At 38.6% G+C, this 19634-nt stretch overlaps 1 protein-coding gene across 2 annotated transcripts in view; it reads left to right on the forward strand.

Annotated features, from left to right (window-relative positions):
• Positions 1-19634, forward strand: part of LOC125453778 (rho GTPase-activating protein 15-like) — a 729405-nt gene that overhangs the window by 381571 nt on the left and 328200 nt on the right. For both annotated transcript variants that reach the window (XM_048533693.2, XM_059647442.1), the window contains exons 8-9: positions 4628-4723; positions 7553-7682. In XM_048533693.2, the coding sequence (XP_048389650.1) occupies positions 4628-4723; positions 7553-7682 (226 nt within the window). The remainder of the gene's footprint in view (positions 1-4627; positions 4724-7552; positions 7683-19634) is intronic.

Raw genomic sequence — 19634 nt, forward strand, 5'->3', positions numbered from 1 at the left:
CAGAATAACGCCATGTTTGACATTTTTTAACCTACAAATATCAGCTTGAATTTACAAAAGTAACTTTGCAGGCAGTGGTTAATTTGAAGGTCACCCAAACATTCTATCATCATCATAGAACCTGCAGAGGTTAGAAAGTATCATTGCACTATAATAACACAAATACTGCATTCTTTGCAGAACAATTTAACAATGGGGTTATATTTTACAAGGTTGTACTCCAAAATAAACATGTTTTTTCAATAATGTTTGAAACAGATAAAGACATTTCATCCTTTGAATGTCATGTATGCCAAAAAAACTATCAGAAAATAGGAAATAGGAACAGCTTTCAGCCCCTCAAGCCTGCTCCATTATTCAACAAGATCATGGCTAATCCTTCACCTTAAGGCCACTTTCTAGCATTATCCTGATATCTGTTGATATCTTTAATATCTAGACGTCTATCAGTCTCTGTCTTGAACCTAGCTTAAGTGTCCGCATGTGTTGGGAAAGAGAATTTCCGATATTCATCATCCTCTGAGTGAAGAAGTTCTTCTTTATTTCAATCTTAAGTGACCTCACAGCCAGGCGAAGCTTTCTTCCTGCATTTCCCTCATTGATCCTGTTAAGAATTCTGTAGGCTCTATGCAGTTACGGATTTAGCCATCCTTAAAAGTCTCACTTCCACATACACCGCAATGTTTGTTCCACTTTTACTTACTCGACCAATAACCAGAAATACCCTGGAATGATTTATTTTCCCTACCCTGCACCTTCACATAAGGAATATGTTTTAGTTCCCTACAATTTCCTGTTTACATATTGCCATTAATGAGCTGATTTGACGGCATAATTTCAGCGCTATAAGTACACTGATGACAGCCAACTCTGGTTGTCATCTCCACTGACTAACCATCCACTATCTCCGTGATGTGAACTGCTTGTCTGACATGCCCTCCAGTTCTGGATGAGATACAAGTTTATTTCAAAAGTCTCTGACTTTGAAACTTACTTCCTGAAAAGGTAGTGGAAGCAAGTCCTTGAATATCCTTTAGGCTGGGGAATTAAAGGGATAGGTAAGAATGTGAATTTGAGGTGACGATCAAATCAGTCGTGATCTTATTCATTGGTAGAGCAGGCACAAGGGGCTGAATGGCTAACTCCTGCTGCTAATTTTTACTTTCATATATTCATTTCTGCCCAAAGTAGCATGAAGTGACAAGGTCCAAACAATGTTCAGGTATTATTCAGTCCAAATGCTGAAAACTCAAGATGATCTAGTGGACATCTTGATATGCTAAAATTAGATATTGCATGGAAGGCAGTGGTCAAGGAGAGAGGAACTGTGTTGGGCTGGGGGCAACAAGAAAAGTTTTCTTTTGAGGCCAGGAGATGTATCCCACCAGAAACCATGTATCTTGCCATTTCTGAACTTCACATCTTCAAAGGGCTACTAGTTATACATTTGACAGAAAAGCTCAAACTGCTAACATGTAACCAAAAGTTGCAAGTGAGTTCTACCACCAGCACAGGACATGATTTCCAGATAGAAATCAGCCTCTTGCCTCATTCAGGTGGGCATGAAGTGTGGCCATATCAATGTCTGCCTGAACATTTTATTTGGTGTCTGTGGGGTGATCCAGACCTCCAAATACGCACCTCAACCTGTTCTAATCTTCTGGGGACCCGGTTTGTACCCCACCAGGCATGTGATGAATTCAATGAGCAAATTTCAAAATAAAGATCAAATGATGAATCTATTTTCCATTACGTAACATTTGGTTCACTGATGTCCTTCCCCTATCCAGCCTGTATTTTACAATGAAGAGTGAAGGAAGATGTGCAAGGAATAGCACCTGGCATACCTAAAAATGAGCTGAAAATCTGGGAAAGCCAAACATGTCTATCTGTGTATGAAATTGTTTAAGCAACAAGTGATGTACAGAGCTAAGTGATTCCAATACCAATAGATCAGACCTAAGCTCAGCAGCCCTGCCACATATAATTATGAATGGTGATGGGCAATAAGGCAATTCACTGGAGGAGGAAGCTCCACAAATATCCCTATCTTTTTCAATGACCAGAACATCAGTGCAAAAGATAAGGCTAAAGCATTTTCAACAGTCTTCGGCCAGAAGTGCTGAGAGGATGATCTCTCTTGGCCATCTTCAGAGGTCCCTGGAATCACAGATGCTAATCTTCAGACAATTTCATTCACTCCACATGACATCAAAATGCAGGTACTGGTAACTGTTCAGGCTGTGAGCCCTGGCAACATTCCAGCAAGATAACTGAACCTCTGTGCTTCTGAAAATGTTGCACCCCTACCCAAGTTGGTGGAGTGCAGCTACAACAGTGGCATTTCCCTGACAACATGGGAATTTCATTTCAAGTCTGTCCTGTATACAAAAAGCAGGACAAACCCAACTTGACCAAATATTGTTTCAGAGATAGTAGGAACTGGAGAATCTGAGATAACAAGGTGTAGAGCTGGAAGAACACAGCAGGCCAAGCAGCATCAGAGGAGCAGGAAAGCTGACGTTTCTTCAGAAGAAGGGTCTCAACCTGAAACGTCGCCTTCCTGCTCCTCTGATGCTGCTTTGACTGCTGTGTTCACCCAGCTCTACACCTTGTTATCTTTGACTGAATATTGCCCTGTTGGTCTACTCCCGATCATCACTTAAAAGATGGAAACAGTCATCACCAATGTTATAAAGCAGAGCTTGCTTAGGAATAACTTGTTCACCTTCACTCAGTTTGGGTTTTGCCAGGGTCATTCAGCTCCTGACTTCACTATAGGGCTGGTTCAAACATGGACAAAAAAACTAAATTCCAGAGGTGAGGTGACTGCCCTTTACATCGCATCCACATTTAACCTAATGTAGTATTAAAGAGCCCTAGCAAAACTGGAATCTATGTTTATCAGGGAATTTTTTCCACTGAAAAGAATCACATCTAGAACAAAGGAATGAATGGCATCGTTGCTGAATATCTGCCATTTTAGTTCCAGGACATCTGTTCAGGAGTTCCTCAGGCTTGTGTCCTATGCCCATCTTCAGCTGCTTCATCAATGACCTTCCCTCCATCATAAGGTCAGAAGTGAGGGTGTCCTGTGATGATTGCACAATGTTCAGCATCATTCATGATACCTCAGATACTGAAACACTTCATGTCCAAATGCAAGAAGATCTGGAAAGGTGGAGGCTGCCAATTGACAAGTAACATTCACACCACGCATGTGAGAAGCAAAGTCTATCTCTAATGAGAGAGAACCTAACCACAATCCATTGACAATCAATGGCATTACTGTCACTGATTAATCAATGATCAACAATCTGGTTGGGACCATTGACCAGAAACAGCAGGTCAGACACTTGTAATACTGTGTTGAGTGACTCACCTCCTGACTCTCCAAAACCTATCCATCATCTACAGGGCAAGTCAGGAGTGTAAGACAATAGTCAACATTAACAACCCTCAAGAAGATTGACACCATCCAGGTAAAGCAGCTCGCTTGATTGGTACCACATCTACAAACATTCGCTTAATCCAATACTACCTCTCAGTAGCTGCAGTGTGCGTTATCTCCATGATGCTCCATGGAAATTCACCAAGGGTCCTCAACAACTCCTTCCAAAACCACTTTCATTGAGAGGGACAAGAGTGACAGACACAGAACTCTGTCCCTAATGGCAATGTGTGCCGACCTAAACCAATTTTTAATTTGTATCTATTTCCAGAGATATTATGGCACATCTATAGACCAGGTGGCACATGAACCTGGGTCTCCAGGCTCAGGGTAGGTACATTACCACTGGCACCATATAAACACTCTCTCAACCAAATGTATTGCAGTGGTTCAAAGAAGCAGCTCACAACTATCTTCTTAAGAGCATCTAGGAATGTGCAATTAATGCTGGCTAGGTTGGCATTGCCCACATCCTGTGAATGAATAAAGTTTCCAATTGGCCTGCATTGTAGAGTAGAAGTAAGAAGATGTGTAATTTCTTTATGTTCCGCTTCAATGCAACTTAAGGCTCTGTATAGTGTTTATGAAGTTACTTCAAAGAAGTATAATGGTTTTACTTTCATTGATGAGTTGTAATTATCCTGCCCCTTTTCAGTTGTTCTAGCATGTACTGTGTGTTTCATTATTGAACAATCCATTCGTTTTCACTTATGTAAACATTAAATGCTCAATGTAAAGGCAGCCATCAACTACATAGCAAGTAAGAAAAAAGTGTTAATATTTCATTTGAAAATTGTTACAGAATGCGTAGCTGTTGTCTTACTTTCATTTGAACTTTTTCTTGTACAATTAAAGTTAAGAAAATGAACTGAAATAGATGGAATCGTGTAATATTCCCGTCACTGTTTTGGATAGACATGCATGTAATAAGTAATTCAGAGTGGGTTGCAAAGAGGCATTAATTAATCTCCTATTGTCATTGCATAATGTGATAACTAGAAGAAAAAGAATTAGGTGAATTTTAGTCATTTTTAGGAGCAATTCCAATGATGATTTTCACTAATTGGATTAAAATCATAATGAATTATGTGCTGACCCATTATATTGCAGTGCTATCCTTACGTTGTTGACAGCATTAAACAAAATTACGCACTTGTTTTCTTTTTCTTAACACAGCTCACCACCATCTCAGGGAATGAATTTCTTCTCCATTCAGATGATGATAGTATACATGACTGGTACCAGGCCATCAGACACGTGATTGACAAATTGGTGCGTATAATGCTTTTAACTCTTAACATTAACTAAAATAGTTTGCCTTGGAAACAAATGAAAGGAGTTGATTATTTGTTCAATCTGTCTTAGAAGTTGCACAATAAACATTTTTAGATTTTTTGCCAAAAAAATACTTTCCCATATATTTCCTGAGCTTCTCAAGCTCTGATCAGCCCCTTTAGACCATGTTTCTTTTGTTTATAGCTCCCTGTGGCATTGTTAATCCCTTTTTGCATATTTTCTATAAAATGGTTTGGCATGATGTTTTTAAATTTAAAACAGACCTGAAATGACTCAAATAGGACATAATGTGCATTTGTAGTGCGCATCAAGTTCAGTTATATTAAAATGTTACCCATAAATTTGTACTCTGACTTTACACTACCAGAAGTGAACTAACATTTTGAAATTCATTCACAGGTAATAATTTATAAATGACCCTGAGCTCTTCATAGTTGACACAAACAGATATACTGATTCCTATTTGTGAGCCCAATCTTTTCCATCTTGATTCAATGAGATCATGTATCATTTTAACTGATCGTAATTAATGTCTTTAAAGTTTACAAAAATATTTTCAATTGAAGTGATTCTGTAGGAAAAGCACCAGAATCTATTCTGTGTTATTTATCCTTGATTTTTTTTCTGTCTTGCAACACACTCACAAGCAACAGAATTTAAGAAAGAACTAAATTAATTAAGTCAGGCATTAAACTGAAATAAGTTGCTTCTTACAAGGGTTAAAGTTAGAAAGATGAAAGGACTTTCATATATACAGGCAAAATGCTGTGGAAACACCAAAATAAAAAGAGAAAATGCTGGAAACCTTCAACAAATCAGGTAGCTTTGCCCCTTTACATGTTAGCCAACCTGCTGAGTTTCTCCAGCATTTTCTCCATTTAATTGCATTTATATAATATTTTCACAATCCTAGGACATCCCAAAATGATTTGGAGATGATGAATTACTTTTTAATTGATTTCTCTTAATTTCAGAAATATAATATTCAACTTATGTATTGCATGCTCCCCAAAACAAGATAATAACAGGGTATTGAAAACAAAAATGCTGGCGATCACCGCGGGTCGGGCAGCATCCATGCAGAGAGAACAAGTTTACATTTCAAATCTAGATAAGACTCGAAACATTAGCTTGTTTACTGTCAGTGGTGTTGCCTGATCTGCTGTGATCTCCAGCAATTTTTGTTTTCAATACAGATTCCAGTGTCTGCAGTACTTTGATCCTACATAATAACAGGGCAATTTCTTTCCTTAGCTATACTGTTTGAGGTATAAGTATTGGCCGGGATACCAAATGTCTGTCCAGATTTTGTGCTTGAGTGAGACATGGATCTACAACTTTCTGACTCAAAGGCATATGTGTTTTTACCGATATTTTTCTGCCACTTCTTAACCATACTTTTCATTAATTGTAACTTTGGCTCAGTGGTTAGCACTGCAGCCTCACAGCACCAGGGACCAAGGCTCAATTCCACCCTCGGGCAACTGTCTGTGTGGACTTTGCACATTCTCCCCATGTCTGCATGGGTTTCCTTTGGGTGCTCTGGTTTCCTCCCGCAATCCAAAGATGTGCAGCCTAGGTGGATTGGCCATGCTAAATTGCCCATAGTGTTCAGGGATATGTAGATTAGGTGTGTTATGGGGGAATGGGTCTGGGTGGGATGTTCTGAGGGTCAGTGTGGATTTGTTGGACTGAAGGGCCTGCTTCCACACTGTAGAGATTCTGTTTGCAATGATTTAATACTTTAAGCCTATTAGTTCCTATATTACAGACTCTCCTGTATTTTGTAGAAGTCTGGTCAGAGTGTTCGACACAGCAGGCCAGGCAGCATTTGAAGAGCAGGAAAGTTGATGTTTCATGTTGGGACCCTTCCAAAATGTTAACATTCCTGCTCCTCTGATGCTGCCTGGCCTGCTGTGTTCCTCCATGTCTATATTGTGTTGCCTCTGACTCCAGTGTCTGCAGTTCTTGCTATCTCTGGTCTGCGTGTTTGTCTTAGTTAGTTTACAATTTTACTTTATGAAGATCCTCTACAACAAATGATATTAATGATAATATAAAGCATAATGTGAGCATAAACTTTTTGCATGATTTCTGGTGTCTGTGTTGGTTAAGAAAAAGCAATTCATGGTGTAGACAACTTGTCTATTAAAGAAGAGTGGAAAATTGCAATGAAATAAATTGTCACATTGGGTGTGTTGTAACTTTTCAGCTTAATCAGGTGATGGGCATTGGGGGTAATAGCAGGTTGCAGGTTGTTGTCCAATTTGGAAAATTCAAAGATAGAGTTTTATTTCTGCTCTCAGTGCCTAGTACAATGAAATAATATAAATGGCATCACTGTGCTGCTTCTCAGCAGTTCATGGTGCAGTCCACCAACTTACATTCTTCAAAATATTTCTCTTCTCCCTCTTACCCACTCATCAACACCATCTCACAATCAAGAGATTTAATCAGAGAGACATTCAAAAGGGTCAGTCAGTGGTGCTTTGGAACAGTTAATAGATGGTATGAAAGATATGTTAGTTTTTTTGGATGTTGGTTTCCCTCTTTTCCTTTTTAGAGGCTTCGCTTTTTTGGTGCCATCATCTGTGATCTCGCATTGTATGGGAATTTGCTGTGGAATAAATCAAAGGCAAAAAAACCTGAGTCACAGTGTGTTATTGTACCTACTTTTATTCTTCCGTAATTTTATTGAAAATAGGCCATTGGCACGTGTACATTAATTATAGTTTTGCAAATATGGTAATGAATATACCCCCCTTTTTTCCCTATTGGTATCTATTCATGACATTGTGGTCAAAGAAGGGAACTTCCACATCAGCAATCAGCATCTGGAAAAGCTCAAGCAGTGAAGAACTGAGTAGGAATGAGGGTGAAAACAACAGCAAATCCAATCCAAAAGAAGCAAAGCCTGAACACAGAAAATCAATAAGTAAGTATTTTAGCATTGCAACTTCTCATAAGTAAGTTCTTCTTTGAATGTCATGTGCAATCACATTCTGCAAAGTACTTATTTTTTTTTCGATTTGTTCATGAGAAAATCGCTAGCAAAAGCACACATTTATTACACGCACCTAAATGCCGTCAAGAAGGTGAACCATTGCTATCCATTGTGGTATTAGGATCGAAATTCCAGAATTTTGACCATTGACAGTGATGGAACAGTAATATGGTTCTAAGTCAGGGTGATACACTGCTCGGAGGGAAAAGTACAAATTCTGATGTTTCATTCATCTGGTAGCCTTCAAAATGATAGAATCATGGAAAGTTGGCAAGCTCCTGCATGTTGTGGAAGGTACATCATCATGCCTCAGGGGTGCCAATGGTGGTTTTTTGTGATATTTCAGGTTGCTGTATGGGTTTCTATTAAGCAGGCTGCTTTTTTTTGGATAATGTCAATATTCTTAACTGTTGTTGAAGCTGCACTCATGTGGAAGGAATTCCATCACATGGTTCAGGATTGAGGAGTCAGGAGCTGAGTTACGAGCCACCAACTTCCTATCCTCTGAATTGCTCTTGTAGCCAGGAACAAAATGAAAATTCACTTACTACAGATCTTTTAACAAAGAGAAAGACCAATTACCAAATTATTTTGATGATTAGATTCCACATTGTATCTCAAATCCTCTTCCTCTTTTTTTATTTCTGTACCAGGTAATTATATTTATTTTGTTTAGTTAAGTCATTCGTAGAGCTGGCATTTCAAGTTTGACAATATGTTGCTAAAAAAGACATGATTTGCTAATTCAGATGAGTGGAAGACCTCATGACATTGAAAAATAATCCAGCATCCCCTAAAGGTCTGAACTCTGAATCCTTCATTCAAGTTGTTTAATTTATCACCTATGGCAACCACCAATTTTCTGCTGAAAATAAATTGCTAATAAATTAATATTTGACTCTTTGGTAAAATTTGTGTCAAATTCATTATTCAAGGAATAGTCATTTATTTCTTCCTCCTTGAAAAAGTGCCCACCAAGACAGAGCACAAATCGCCTCCACTCTGCTGACCCCAACATAACCCCCGTGCCCCCATCAACACTCCCAGTCTTCTCCTTCCATCCCTCAACCACCCGCTGTTTACTATTCTAAACAAAAGAGAATCAACAGTAGCTAATGATAACCACTGATCTTTCATGAATTACTTAAACAGTTATGGCAATAGGAAACACTCCTGTTTATGTTGGAAAATCGCAGTGAAGACAACAAAACCAGACAAAGTAATCATCTGAAAAGATTTGCAATGCTTTGCTCAGCAAAAGAATTCTCTGGCTCTTTTATGTTCTGTTGTGCTGCCTAGAAATGTTCAACATTGTGATTCCTTACTGCTGGAAGTTGAAAGTATTCCTAATCCCCTATAGTGTCTGCTGGGACTGTGGATAAGCAAATAAGCACTTCTAAACTGTCAGTGTTCATTCTCATTTAGTTTACCCATGATATTGCAGACATCAGCACCAAGGTCAAAGTTTGTTGCTATTATTTAGCAGATTCTGCAAGGGCGTTAGTATAAATCTAGGTCACTAGACAGACAATTTATTCGTGAGGTGAAACCATTACAAATAAATTATATCAGACTTTGAGGTTCTGTCACAAGTTCCACCATTGTCTAAATCTTAGCTGATAAGTTGATACTGTAGCTGACTTTCAAAATGTACTTAACACAGAATCACCGAAGAGATATATGAAGGAGAGCAACATGTGATGTAATAAAATGAGCTAAATTAGCTTTGTTGTAACAATTCTTATTGCAATGTATTTGTAACAGAAGTGTAGGTTGTGAAATATATTTTAGTCTAGTACTACCTGGTATAAAGAATAGATGAAGCAATAAACACTGGTGTATTCTGTGGCATTGTCATCAATCAACTTAGAGGAGAATTCCGTTCCAGCTCAAATTAGGAATAATCCAGGAGACTTCTTAAAACCATTTTTGATAATTCCTCTTTTGCATTGTTTATGGCACCAAGCTTTTTTTATAGAATTTTTAAAGTATTATACCTTTTTGAGTCTGTTTGATCACTTCTTGCCCTTGGTGGCAACTGCAGTGATGAAAAACTATTTCTGACAAACTTTGATGAATTTGGTCCTTCAGACAATGCTGCTGATGAGTCAAGGTAAAAGCATCTTGTTGAATTCTAAACAAAAACAATTAAGCAACTATATTCTGAAATAATACTTTTATGCTTTGTCATAACAACAACTGTGTTCTATTGAATGTAAACTAATAGAATTTGTGATGATGGATTAATGTTTTTGCATTTTTATAGTATTTAAGAGCATGGTGGCCATTTTATATTTATTTTGGCTTTTAAGTAGGTTCTGAATCAATTGGAAATGATAATTCCAAAATTATCAACACCACATTGGGCTAAGAAATAGCAGCCCAAGTGCATCCTTAAAAGGAAAATGTTTTTATCTGCACTACAAATGGGCATGTTTCTGTGATTGCAAACCTCTCATTGCTCATTATGATTTAAGACTGCAATTATGAGCCAGTTGGGTGGCATGGTGGCTCAGTGGTTAGCACTGCTGCCCCACAGTGCCAGGCACTTGGTTCAGTTACAGCCTTGGGAAAATGTTTGTTTGTTTACACATTCTCCCTTTGTCTGCATGGGTTTCCTGTGGGTATTCCGGTTTCCTCCCACAGTCCAAAGATGTGCAGTTTAGGTGGATTAGCCACGGGAAATGCAGGATTTACTGGGATAGGGCAGGGGTGGGCCTGGGTGAGATACTCTTTGGAGGGTCAGTATGGGTCAAATGGCCTACCAACACACTGTGGAGATTCCATTATAATCTTCAATACCGTGGTATATTCCTAAAAATAATTGATCATGTATCAAATAAAATGTTACAAAGCAAGGTAAGGGCACAAGGGGCCAGAGATCATGTATCAGCATGGATAAAGCATTGGTTGACTAACAGTTTGCAGACTGTAGAGGTAAATGATTTGCTAACTCTAAGTAGTAGGGTACCATAGGGATCAATTATTTGCAACTTATATCAATGATTTGGATGGAAGACTGAATGCATGGTAACTAAATTTGCTGATGATTCCAAGTTGGGCTGGATGTGCAAGTTGTCAAGATGAGCTAAAGAGTATTCAAAATGATATGGACAGATTACGTAATTGGACAAAAAAAATGATAGATGAACTTTAACGTGGGAACATGTGCACTTGTCCACTTTGGCAAGAAGGATAAAGTACAAAATATACTATATAAACATAGACTGCATGACTTAGTGGTATAGAGAGATCTGGGTATCCTGACACATGAATCACCAGAAGCTAATGAACATGTACAGCAAATGAATTAGAAGGCAAATGAAATATTGGTGTTGATTCCAAGGGCATTAGAGATTAAAATGATAGTCGGTTCTGCTATAACACGTGTGCCAGCAATGCAAATTGGCTATAATGCAACTGATGAATTGGGGAAACACTACTTCTAAAACACAAACTTGTGTTGGCTATAATGTGATCCCAAAGGTGTTATTTCAAAGTGTTATTTCTACCTCCAAACACATCCTCTCCCCTTCATCCCATCGACCAGGATGCTGTAGCAGCTTTTAAAGCTTATTATTTAAGGTGCATATTTAAGAGACTGAGGGGGATAAGGACAGTGTTCTTCAATTTTGGAAGAGCTTTAAAATCAAGAATGCAATTGACATTATTATGAAGATTTGGGGTAATGTCAGTTCGGACTGCTTGCATGCAGTTTGGCAGAAACTTCTCCCAGAATGTTTTGCAAGATTTTAAAGGCTTTGATCCATCAGAGAAGCTCCCAAGAATCAAAGAATATTGTATTGATCTTGCAAACCAACTTGGATTTGAACAAGTGGAGAGTGAGGATGTTGAGGAGCTGCTTGAGTCCCACTATGAAGACTTCTCTCCAGTTGATTTACAATAACTTGTCACTGAGAGGGAAGTGGAGGCCGGAGGTGAAGAAGATGAACTCCAGGATGCAGCATCACAAGAGCTTTCCACTCTTGTTTTGTCTTCTACCGGGAGGGAAATTGAGAAGCAGTGCAATGCAAAATTCAGCAGGGTAGCAGTTTGTGGATTAAGTTCTTATTTGGCACCCTATGAACAGCTTTTTCATGAATGAAGACAAAGGGCAAAGCAGCAAAAACTGGATTTTGTTTTTAAGCCAGCCCCCAAGAAACAGTCAGAAGACCATGAATCACAGCCATTCACTTCTGGATTAACTATTTTCATACTAACCCTGCAACCACAACTGCACCTGAGGGTGATGATGATGATGGTGAAGACCCTGAGTCCCTGTCTTAGCAACAGAGCAAACTCAAAACCTCCTCCCCACTTAAGTCACCTTGACGTTTTTTTCAAGGTAAGGTGTCAAATTTACTTTTATTTCATTATTAGCTATGAATTAAACATTTATTCAAATTGTGCTATCCTTTGTGTTAGACATTTGAGTGATTTTTGAGAGATTTTGGATGATATCTTTGGTGGTCGAGCCCTAACCCTGCTTTTCCCATAGGCCCAATTATTTCACTAGAGCAATTTTCTATGAAGTGAAGTTGCGCAAGAACATAACTGTCACATTATAGCAGAGTCAGCTGTAGGGAAATTTTACTGCAGCTGTACAAGTCCTAAGTGAGGCCACATCTGGAGTAAAGTGTGAGATTTTGGCCTCATGTGAGAAAAATGCCAAAATTGCATTCAAAGTAATTCAGAGAAGGTTTACTCAAACCGTTTCTGGGATGAAGCATTGATTTTATCGTTGGGTCTACACCAATTTGAGTTTAGAAGAGTGAGAGGTGATCATGTTGATATATGTAAGAGTCTTAGGGAAGCTGTTTGGTTCAATACTGAGAAGATATTTCCTCTTATGTAGATGAATAAACAAAGGGATAAAATTTGAAGAATAAGAAGTCCTCTTTTAGGATGGAGATGAAGAGAAATGTTTTCCTTCCAGGGATCGTGAGGAAGTGAAATTCTCTTCTCCAGAAAGCAGCAAAGGCTTGGTTATTAAATATATTCAAGGAAATATTAGATAAATTCTTATCAATCAAGGAAGGTAAAGATTATGGGGGCAGATAGGAAAGTGGAGATGGGACCACCACCCGATTAGCCATGATCAAATTAAATACGTGCTGAATGTCCTTCTCCTACACCTTAGTGCTGTGTTCATACATTGCAATCAAATGATTTTCTTACATTCATAAATATGCATAAAATATAAGGCATGATAATTGGTGGCATTGTTAGACATGCCTAGATTCTGTTCTATTCAAAAATGTGTTCTTTGTGGATTACCTACCTTTTTCTGCCACTTTCATGTGTCTACATTTTTTAATCAAATGTTGACATTTTCAGATTCTTTGAAAAATACTGTGACATAAGGTTGCTCACATGAGGGATGGCAAATATGCCAATGTTTAAAACACAGCTATAGCGTTGCCAAAGTATGGTGAAAAATGCACTGCTGACACTGTTAAAGCTAAAAGAGTGCCCTCTTTGGAATGTTTTGAAAGGCACAGGCATCATGCAAACCTGGCCAGTTTTTTGTTTCTGTTGACTTATACATGAGCAATTTTTTAAAGGTAGGCTGAATTGCTTGTAAATTGTCGACCCTCAACTTCAAGATTTCAAAATTTCAGTGTTCCTTTGGCAGATGTCATTAATATTTTGCCTGATGCTTGATGGGGAGCACATTGATACATAGAAAAATCATGTAAACAGCTTATTTGACTTGCATGGTTCTATTCCATGCATTCTCCAATAAGACATTTTGTTCATTTTGGCAAGCTTTATTTTGCTTCTCATACAGTGATATATTTCATTATTGTTGCTACTAAGTCAGACTCAGAAATAAATGATTGCGTGATAATGATAGAGCATAAACTTTGCTAAAAAGAGATATGAAGTCAAAGGTTTCCATCTTACACTCATCAGGACCAACAACAGTGAAAGTTAGATTTCTTACATTTTAATTCTGATGTGAACAAATCAGAAAATTCAACTTCACTCCCAAAATAACAAACCTGAGGTGAGTATGTGAAGCATCTAACTTTGAAACTTCACGAGGCCTTGTAGCCCTCAGTAAAGGGACAGACTTTCTCAGCAAAGCAGCCACCATTGGGCTGGGATCATAATACATTGACACAGCATGTCATACGCAGAGATAATGGGAATGCAGATGCTGGAGAGCCCAAGATAACAAAGTGTGGAGCTGGGTGAACACAGCAAGCCAAGCAGCATCTCAGGAGCACAAAAGCTGATGTTTCGGGCCTAGACCCTTCATCAGAGAGGGGGATGGGGAGAGGGTTCTGGAATAAATAGGGAGAGAGGGGGGAGGCGGACCGAAGATGGAGAGAAAAGAAGATAGGTGGAGAGGAGAGTATAGGTGGGGAAGTAGGGAGGGGATAGGGCAGTCCAGGGAAGATGGACAGGTCAAGGAACTGGGATGAGGTTAGTAGTTAGGAAATGGAGGTGCGGCTTGAGGTGGGAGGAAGGGATGGGTGAGAGGAAGAACAGGTTAAGGAGGCAGAGGCAGGCTGGGATGGTTTTGGGATGCAATGGGTGGAGGGGATGAGCTGGGCTGGTTGTGTGATGCAGTGGGGGCAGGGGACGAATTGGGCTGGTTTTGGGATGCGGTGGGAGAAGGGGAGATTTTGAAGCTGGTGAAGCCATTGATACCAATGTGGACTTCGCCAGCTTCAAAATCTCCCCTTCCTCCACCGCATCCCGAAACCAGCCCAGTTCGTCCCCTCCCCCCACTGCACCACACAACCAGCCCAGCTCTTCCCCCCCACCCACTGCATGCCAAAACCAGCCCAGCCTGTCTCTGCCTCCCTTAGCTGTTCTTCCTCTCACCCATCCCTTCCTCCCACCTCAAGCCGCACCTCCATTTCCGACCTACTAACCTCATCCCACCTCCTTGACCTGTCCGTCTTCCCTGGACTGACCTATCTCCTCCCTACCTCCCCACCTACACTCTCCTCTCCACCTATCTTCTTTTCTCTCCATCTTCAGTCCGCCTCCCCCTCTCTCCTTATTTATTCCAGTTCCCTCTCCCCATCCCCCTCTCTGATCAAGGGTCTAGGCCGGAAACGTCAGCTTTTGTCCTCCTGAGATGCTGCTTGGCCTGCTGTGTTCATCCAGCTCCACACTTTGTTATGTCATACGCAGAAGCTGGTTGGACTGGGTGCAAGATTTCACTGAACAATAATTTTTTTTTTAACTTTTCAATTAATTAAAATTTGATATGTCAATGATCCTGATGCGCCTTTGTAAACTGATTACAAACATTTTTAAAGTCATGATTCATAATTATTTTTCTCAAGGTCACCTTGACAATATTTCAACCAAAACATGTTTTGGATTCAGTGTATCCCTCTAAATCATTTACGCCGCAGCTTTTCATTTGCTAAGAATACTGAAATAGTTACCACTGTAGAGGTATACATTATTGTTGTTTGGAGTTTTGTTCAGAAGTTTTATTATACAATTTTGATGTGTTGGAAATTTGCCTTATATGACAAATGAAAAGGAGTAATGAAGCTTTCAAGTGAGCCCCCTCATGTTATATCAAGATTGAGCATTTCGTTCAATAACTCTAACTTAAGATACTCATAAAAAGAAGAAAAACTTATAATTGGCAGCCTCATAGTTAATCCTTAGCCTTATGTCATTTTTCTATACGTAGAATTTTAAAGGCTTCCTCTGATGCACGGGGGATTAGACTTTATAGACAGGTAGGCTATTTGGTAAATGCTGCCAATTGCAGTTATATGGTACTGATGTTTGCTTTGAGAAAGGTTTCAACAAAGAAATCCTTTCGCAGCTCAAATCAGAAGTACTCCCTGTGGTGCGCTGTACTATTCCTGCCCTCTTTGTTGTTGCCTTTCCCTCCCGTCAGCTTATGTTGAAACCTGGCATTTGAAATCAGACTGATATTTGATGATTAATCCTCTTTTCATCATGCTGAGAAAGCCATGTTTAAACGCTGGAATAATTTGTGCATCATTTAATGGATGTTTGCTTTGAAACACTTACCTTGGTCTTTTTATTTTTTTCTTCATTCCCCTATAGATTTGCAATGTTTGTTTTTGTTCTGCTGAAAACAAGTTAGCAAACATTCCTGTTGCCTTTGGTTCATCAGAATTATTCAAAGGAAATCTGTTCAGAAACCTGTAACTGTTAATACTAAGAGTGACCTTCTTTTTAAAGATGACGTCCAGAGTCAAACCAGCCACTTTTATGTATATGAGTTACCTAACTTCTGTAAACTCCCTTGGTAAAGTCTAAGTCACTTTTTAGTTAAATGATCGTGGGAATCCAAGTATTTTAGAGGCACTACTTGATCATGTTGTAAATATTATTCACCTCAACACACAGCAGTTTATAGCAATTAACCAGTATTTGACAACTAAAGCACTTTCAGCAGTTAGACAGTAATGAACTTGACCATGTGTTGGCTTAAGAAAAGAGAGTTAGCAATAGATTTTCATTGGAAAAGGACCTCAATGCATTATAGAATTCTCCCCCATGTTGCTGTTGGTATAAAAGAAGCATATTCTCATAACACATTCCAATTAAGCATGCTCAGTTGACTATTGAGAGAGACCCATTGAGGATAGGCTGAATGATTGAAGGATGAGACAAAAGCTTTTCAATCGTTTTAATGATCTTCAGTTCAGAAAGATGGTATTTTTGCAAGTATTGCTATTCAGTCAATCTTCAAATATTATATTTTTCAGAATTTCTTTTGATCTTGTTTACCAAACACTAAGCCCTTTAAACCATAGATTAATACTTTTTATTTTCTAGATCACTGACTTTGACATGGGATCTCAAATCATTGGAGACCACCATATTAGCAAATCTGTAGTATGCCAGAGAGATTGTTTGCACAAAGAATTTAATGGAGCGAAAGCAGTGTGCTCCCAAAAATGTCACTCTGACTTTGAAGACTCTTGATGTTCTTACAAACTTCAGCGGAAAAAATAGCATTTGGAAAGTTTAATTAAAACATTTATTGTAGGCCAATGATATTTTTCTCATATACTTTGCACATATTTACACACAGCAATGGCAAATATTTGCAGCTTGCAATTAAACAATTAAATGTTGTGACTTAGACAGGGGAACAGTGTTATAAAGGGATACTTAAAACTACTATTAAATTTCATGGAATGTTTCAGGCGTGCATAAAAGCCAATGGCATTTTAAATAGAGCAAGACTTTCTTTAGATTAGACTGTTTTCGAAAGTTATATTAACCGTTAGCTGAAACATTCACTTCATGATAAACTTCATAATGACAGGACAATGTTCTGTCACAAGCAGCATAAGTTTCAGGAATTTTAGTCCATCAGCTATACTTTTTTCAATCTTCTGGACGTAACAGCCTTACTTTATTTTATGTGAAATTTGTGTTTATTATCACAGAGCATAACTTTTTAAAATTACCAATTAGTGCAAAGTATAATTGACTCACCATTGCTGTTTTTTTCCCAAAATTAGCTTCTATTCAGATACAATATGTACAGGAATTATGAGTCAGAAGTTCCAGATAACTGTGTTATTTCAAAATGAGAAAGGATCGTACAAATGTTTAGTTTGCCGAACTTCTTTAATGTGCCAAGACATTCCATTATCTAGATCAAAATTAGTTGACCAGGTCTCTAGACAATTTACAGCACATGTTAGCCACTGCCTTAAAACTATAATATTAAAACATAACCACAAGAAGACAGCAACAAAAATGATTACTGGTGTGAAATAGAAACATGACCCAATGCGACTAAATGACGCAAGATTTATCTGCAGAGGTGTGTGTCATTTCTCTGTCATTGTCGAAAGGAAACAGTTCAACACACACTTATCAAGTCCCTAAGAGAGCCAGGAGCTCTTTTTTTTCCATTTAACATTTAAATTCAAGCTGTAATGGTTGAAACTATTTTTCCAATAATTAAAAGGGATGCAATGTAGGTCAGAGAGCCCATAAGTGATGGGTACAAGGAATATTACTTACTGTTGATACAGTGACATAACATAGGAACAAATAATTTAAAAGCAGGAATAGACCATTTGGCACGTTACGTCTGTTCCAGCATACAGACGATCATGGCTGATCAAATCCAATTCTTGCCTACCCCGATAACTTTTCATCCCTTGCTTACAAGAAGCTATATACCCATGTGATATTCACAGACTCTATTTCAACCTTTTCAAGAATGTAGTTTAAAAGATTAATGACCTTCTTGAGAGAAAAACGCTTCTCTTCATCCTGTCTCAAATGAGTGATCCCTTACTTTGAAATGATGATCCCTGGGTATAAATACTTCCACAAGAGGAAACATTTTTGTCCACATCCACCCTGAAAAGATCCCTTAAGCTCTTATATGATTCAATCAAGTTTCTTCTTTCGTTGCTAAACTTTAGCTGATTCAAACGCAGCCTGTCCAAACTTTCCCCATAAACTCATATTCTGTACTCCAAATTTGGCCTCACCAGTGCCCCATTAAAAGTGCAGCATAATCCCTTACTATTGTCAATTTCCCACATAATAAATAATCAATATAAATATTCAATTTGCTTTCCTAATTACTTGCTGTACCCGCATTCGAGTCTCTTTCAATCCTTACAGTAAAATACCAATAGCCTCTGTACCTCAAAGCTCTGCAATCTCTCAACATTTAAACAATGTCACATTTCCCCACACTATAGTCCATCACAGTCTATTTCCATTGTGCAGAGCTTCAAACACTTGTGTAGCCTATATATATATCACTTTGTAGCCTCCTTAAGGTCTTTTCACAAATTACTTTTCCACCTATTCATTGTGTCATAAGCATAGTGAGCAGTCAGACAACCTTTCCTTCATCGATTTTCATTTATCTAAATTGTAAGTTGAAGTCCTGTAGTGATCCCTATGGGATATCACTCATTATATATTGCCAACCAGAAAGTGACATATTTATGTGTAGTCTGTTTGCCATTGACTAGCTGATCTTCTATGCCAATATATTATCGCTTACACCTTGAACATTTACTTTCTGCAATAAGCTTTGATGTGATACCCTATCAAAGACCTTGTGGGAATCTAAGTATGGTACAACCACTGATTTCCCTTTATCCATGACACATATTAACTCTTCAAAGAACGTCAATAAATTGATTATATGATTTCACTTTCACAAACTCATGCTGACTCTACCTGATAATCTTGAACATTTCTGACTACCTGCTATAAATTATTCATGATATCTTCTGTATAACAAACGTTAAGCAGCTGGTTTTATAGTTTCCTGCTTTCTGTTTCCCTCCCATTCTGAATAAATAGTTGCTACCTTTCAATCCAAAGCGACCATCATTGTGAAAATTAGAACCAACATTTCAACCGTCTTTCCTGCAACTTCTGTGAGACCCTAGATGAAGCCCAAAAGACCTAAAGACTCGGATGGCACAGTGGTTCAGCGGTTAACATTGCTGTCTCACAACACCAGGGACACAAGTTCAATTTCAGCCTCGGGCAACTGTCAGTGTGGAGTTTGCACATTCTCCCTGTGTCTGCTTGGGTTTTCTCTTGGTGCTCTGCTTTCCTCCCATAGTCCAAAGATGTGCAGGTTAGGTGGATTGGCAACGATAAAGGGCCCATAGCATCCAGGGATGTGCAAACTAGGTGGACTAGCCGTGAGAAATGCATTTCAGAGATCTGGTAAGGTGGAGGAATGCTGTTTGGAGGGTTGGTATGGATTTGATGAGCCAAATTACTTGCTTCTGCAATATAGGGATTTTATATCTTGTCAATATGCAGTTCCAGAAATGTAGTCAATACCATTTTCCTCGTGTTTATTAATTTCTTTTATTCATCTATCTCTTCCACTCCCTTTTCTATAGTTATTTCTATCCTCTG

The sequence above is a fragment of the Stegostoma tigrinum genome, chromosome 7 (genome assembly GCF_030684315.1).
Source record: "Stegostoma tigrinum isolate sSteTig4 chromosome 7, sSteTig4.hap1, whole genome shotgun sequence".
Classification (NCBI taxonomy): Eukaryota; Metazoa; Chordata; class Chondrichthyes; order Orectolobiformes; family Stegostomatidae; genus Stegostoma; species Stegostoma tigrinum.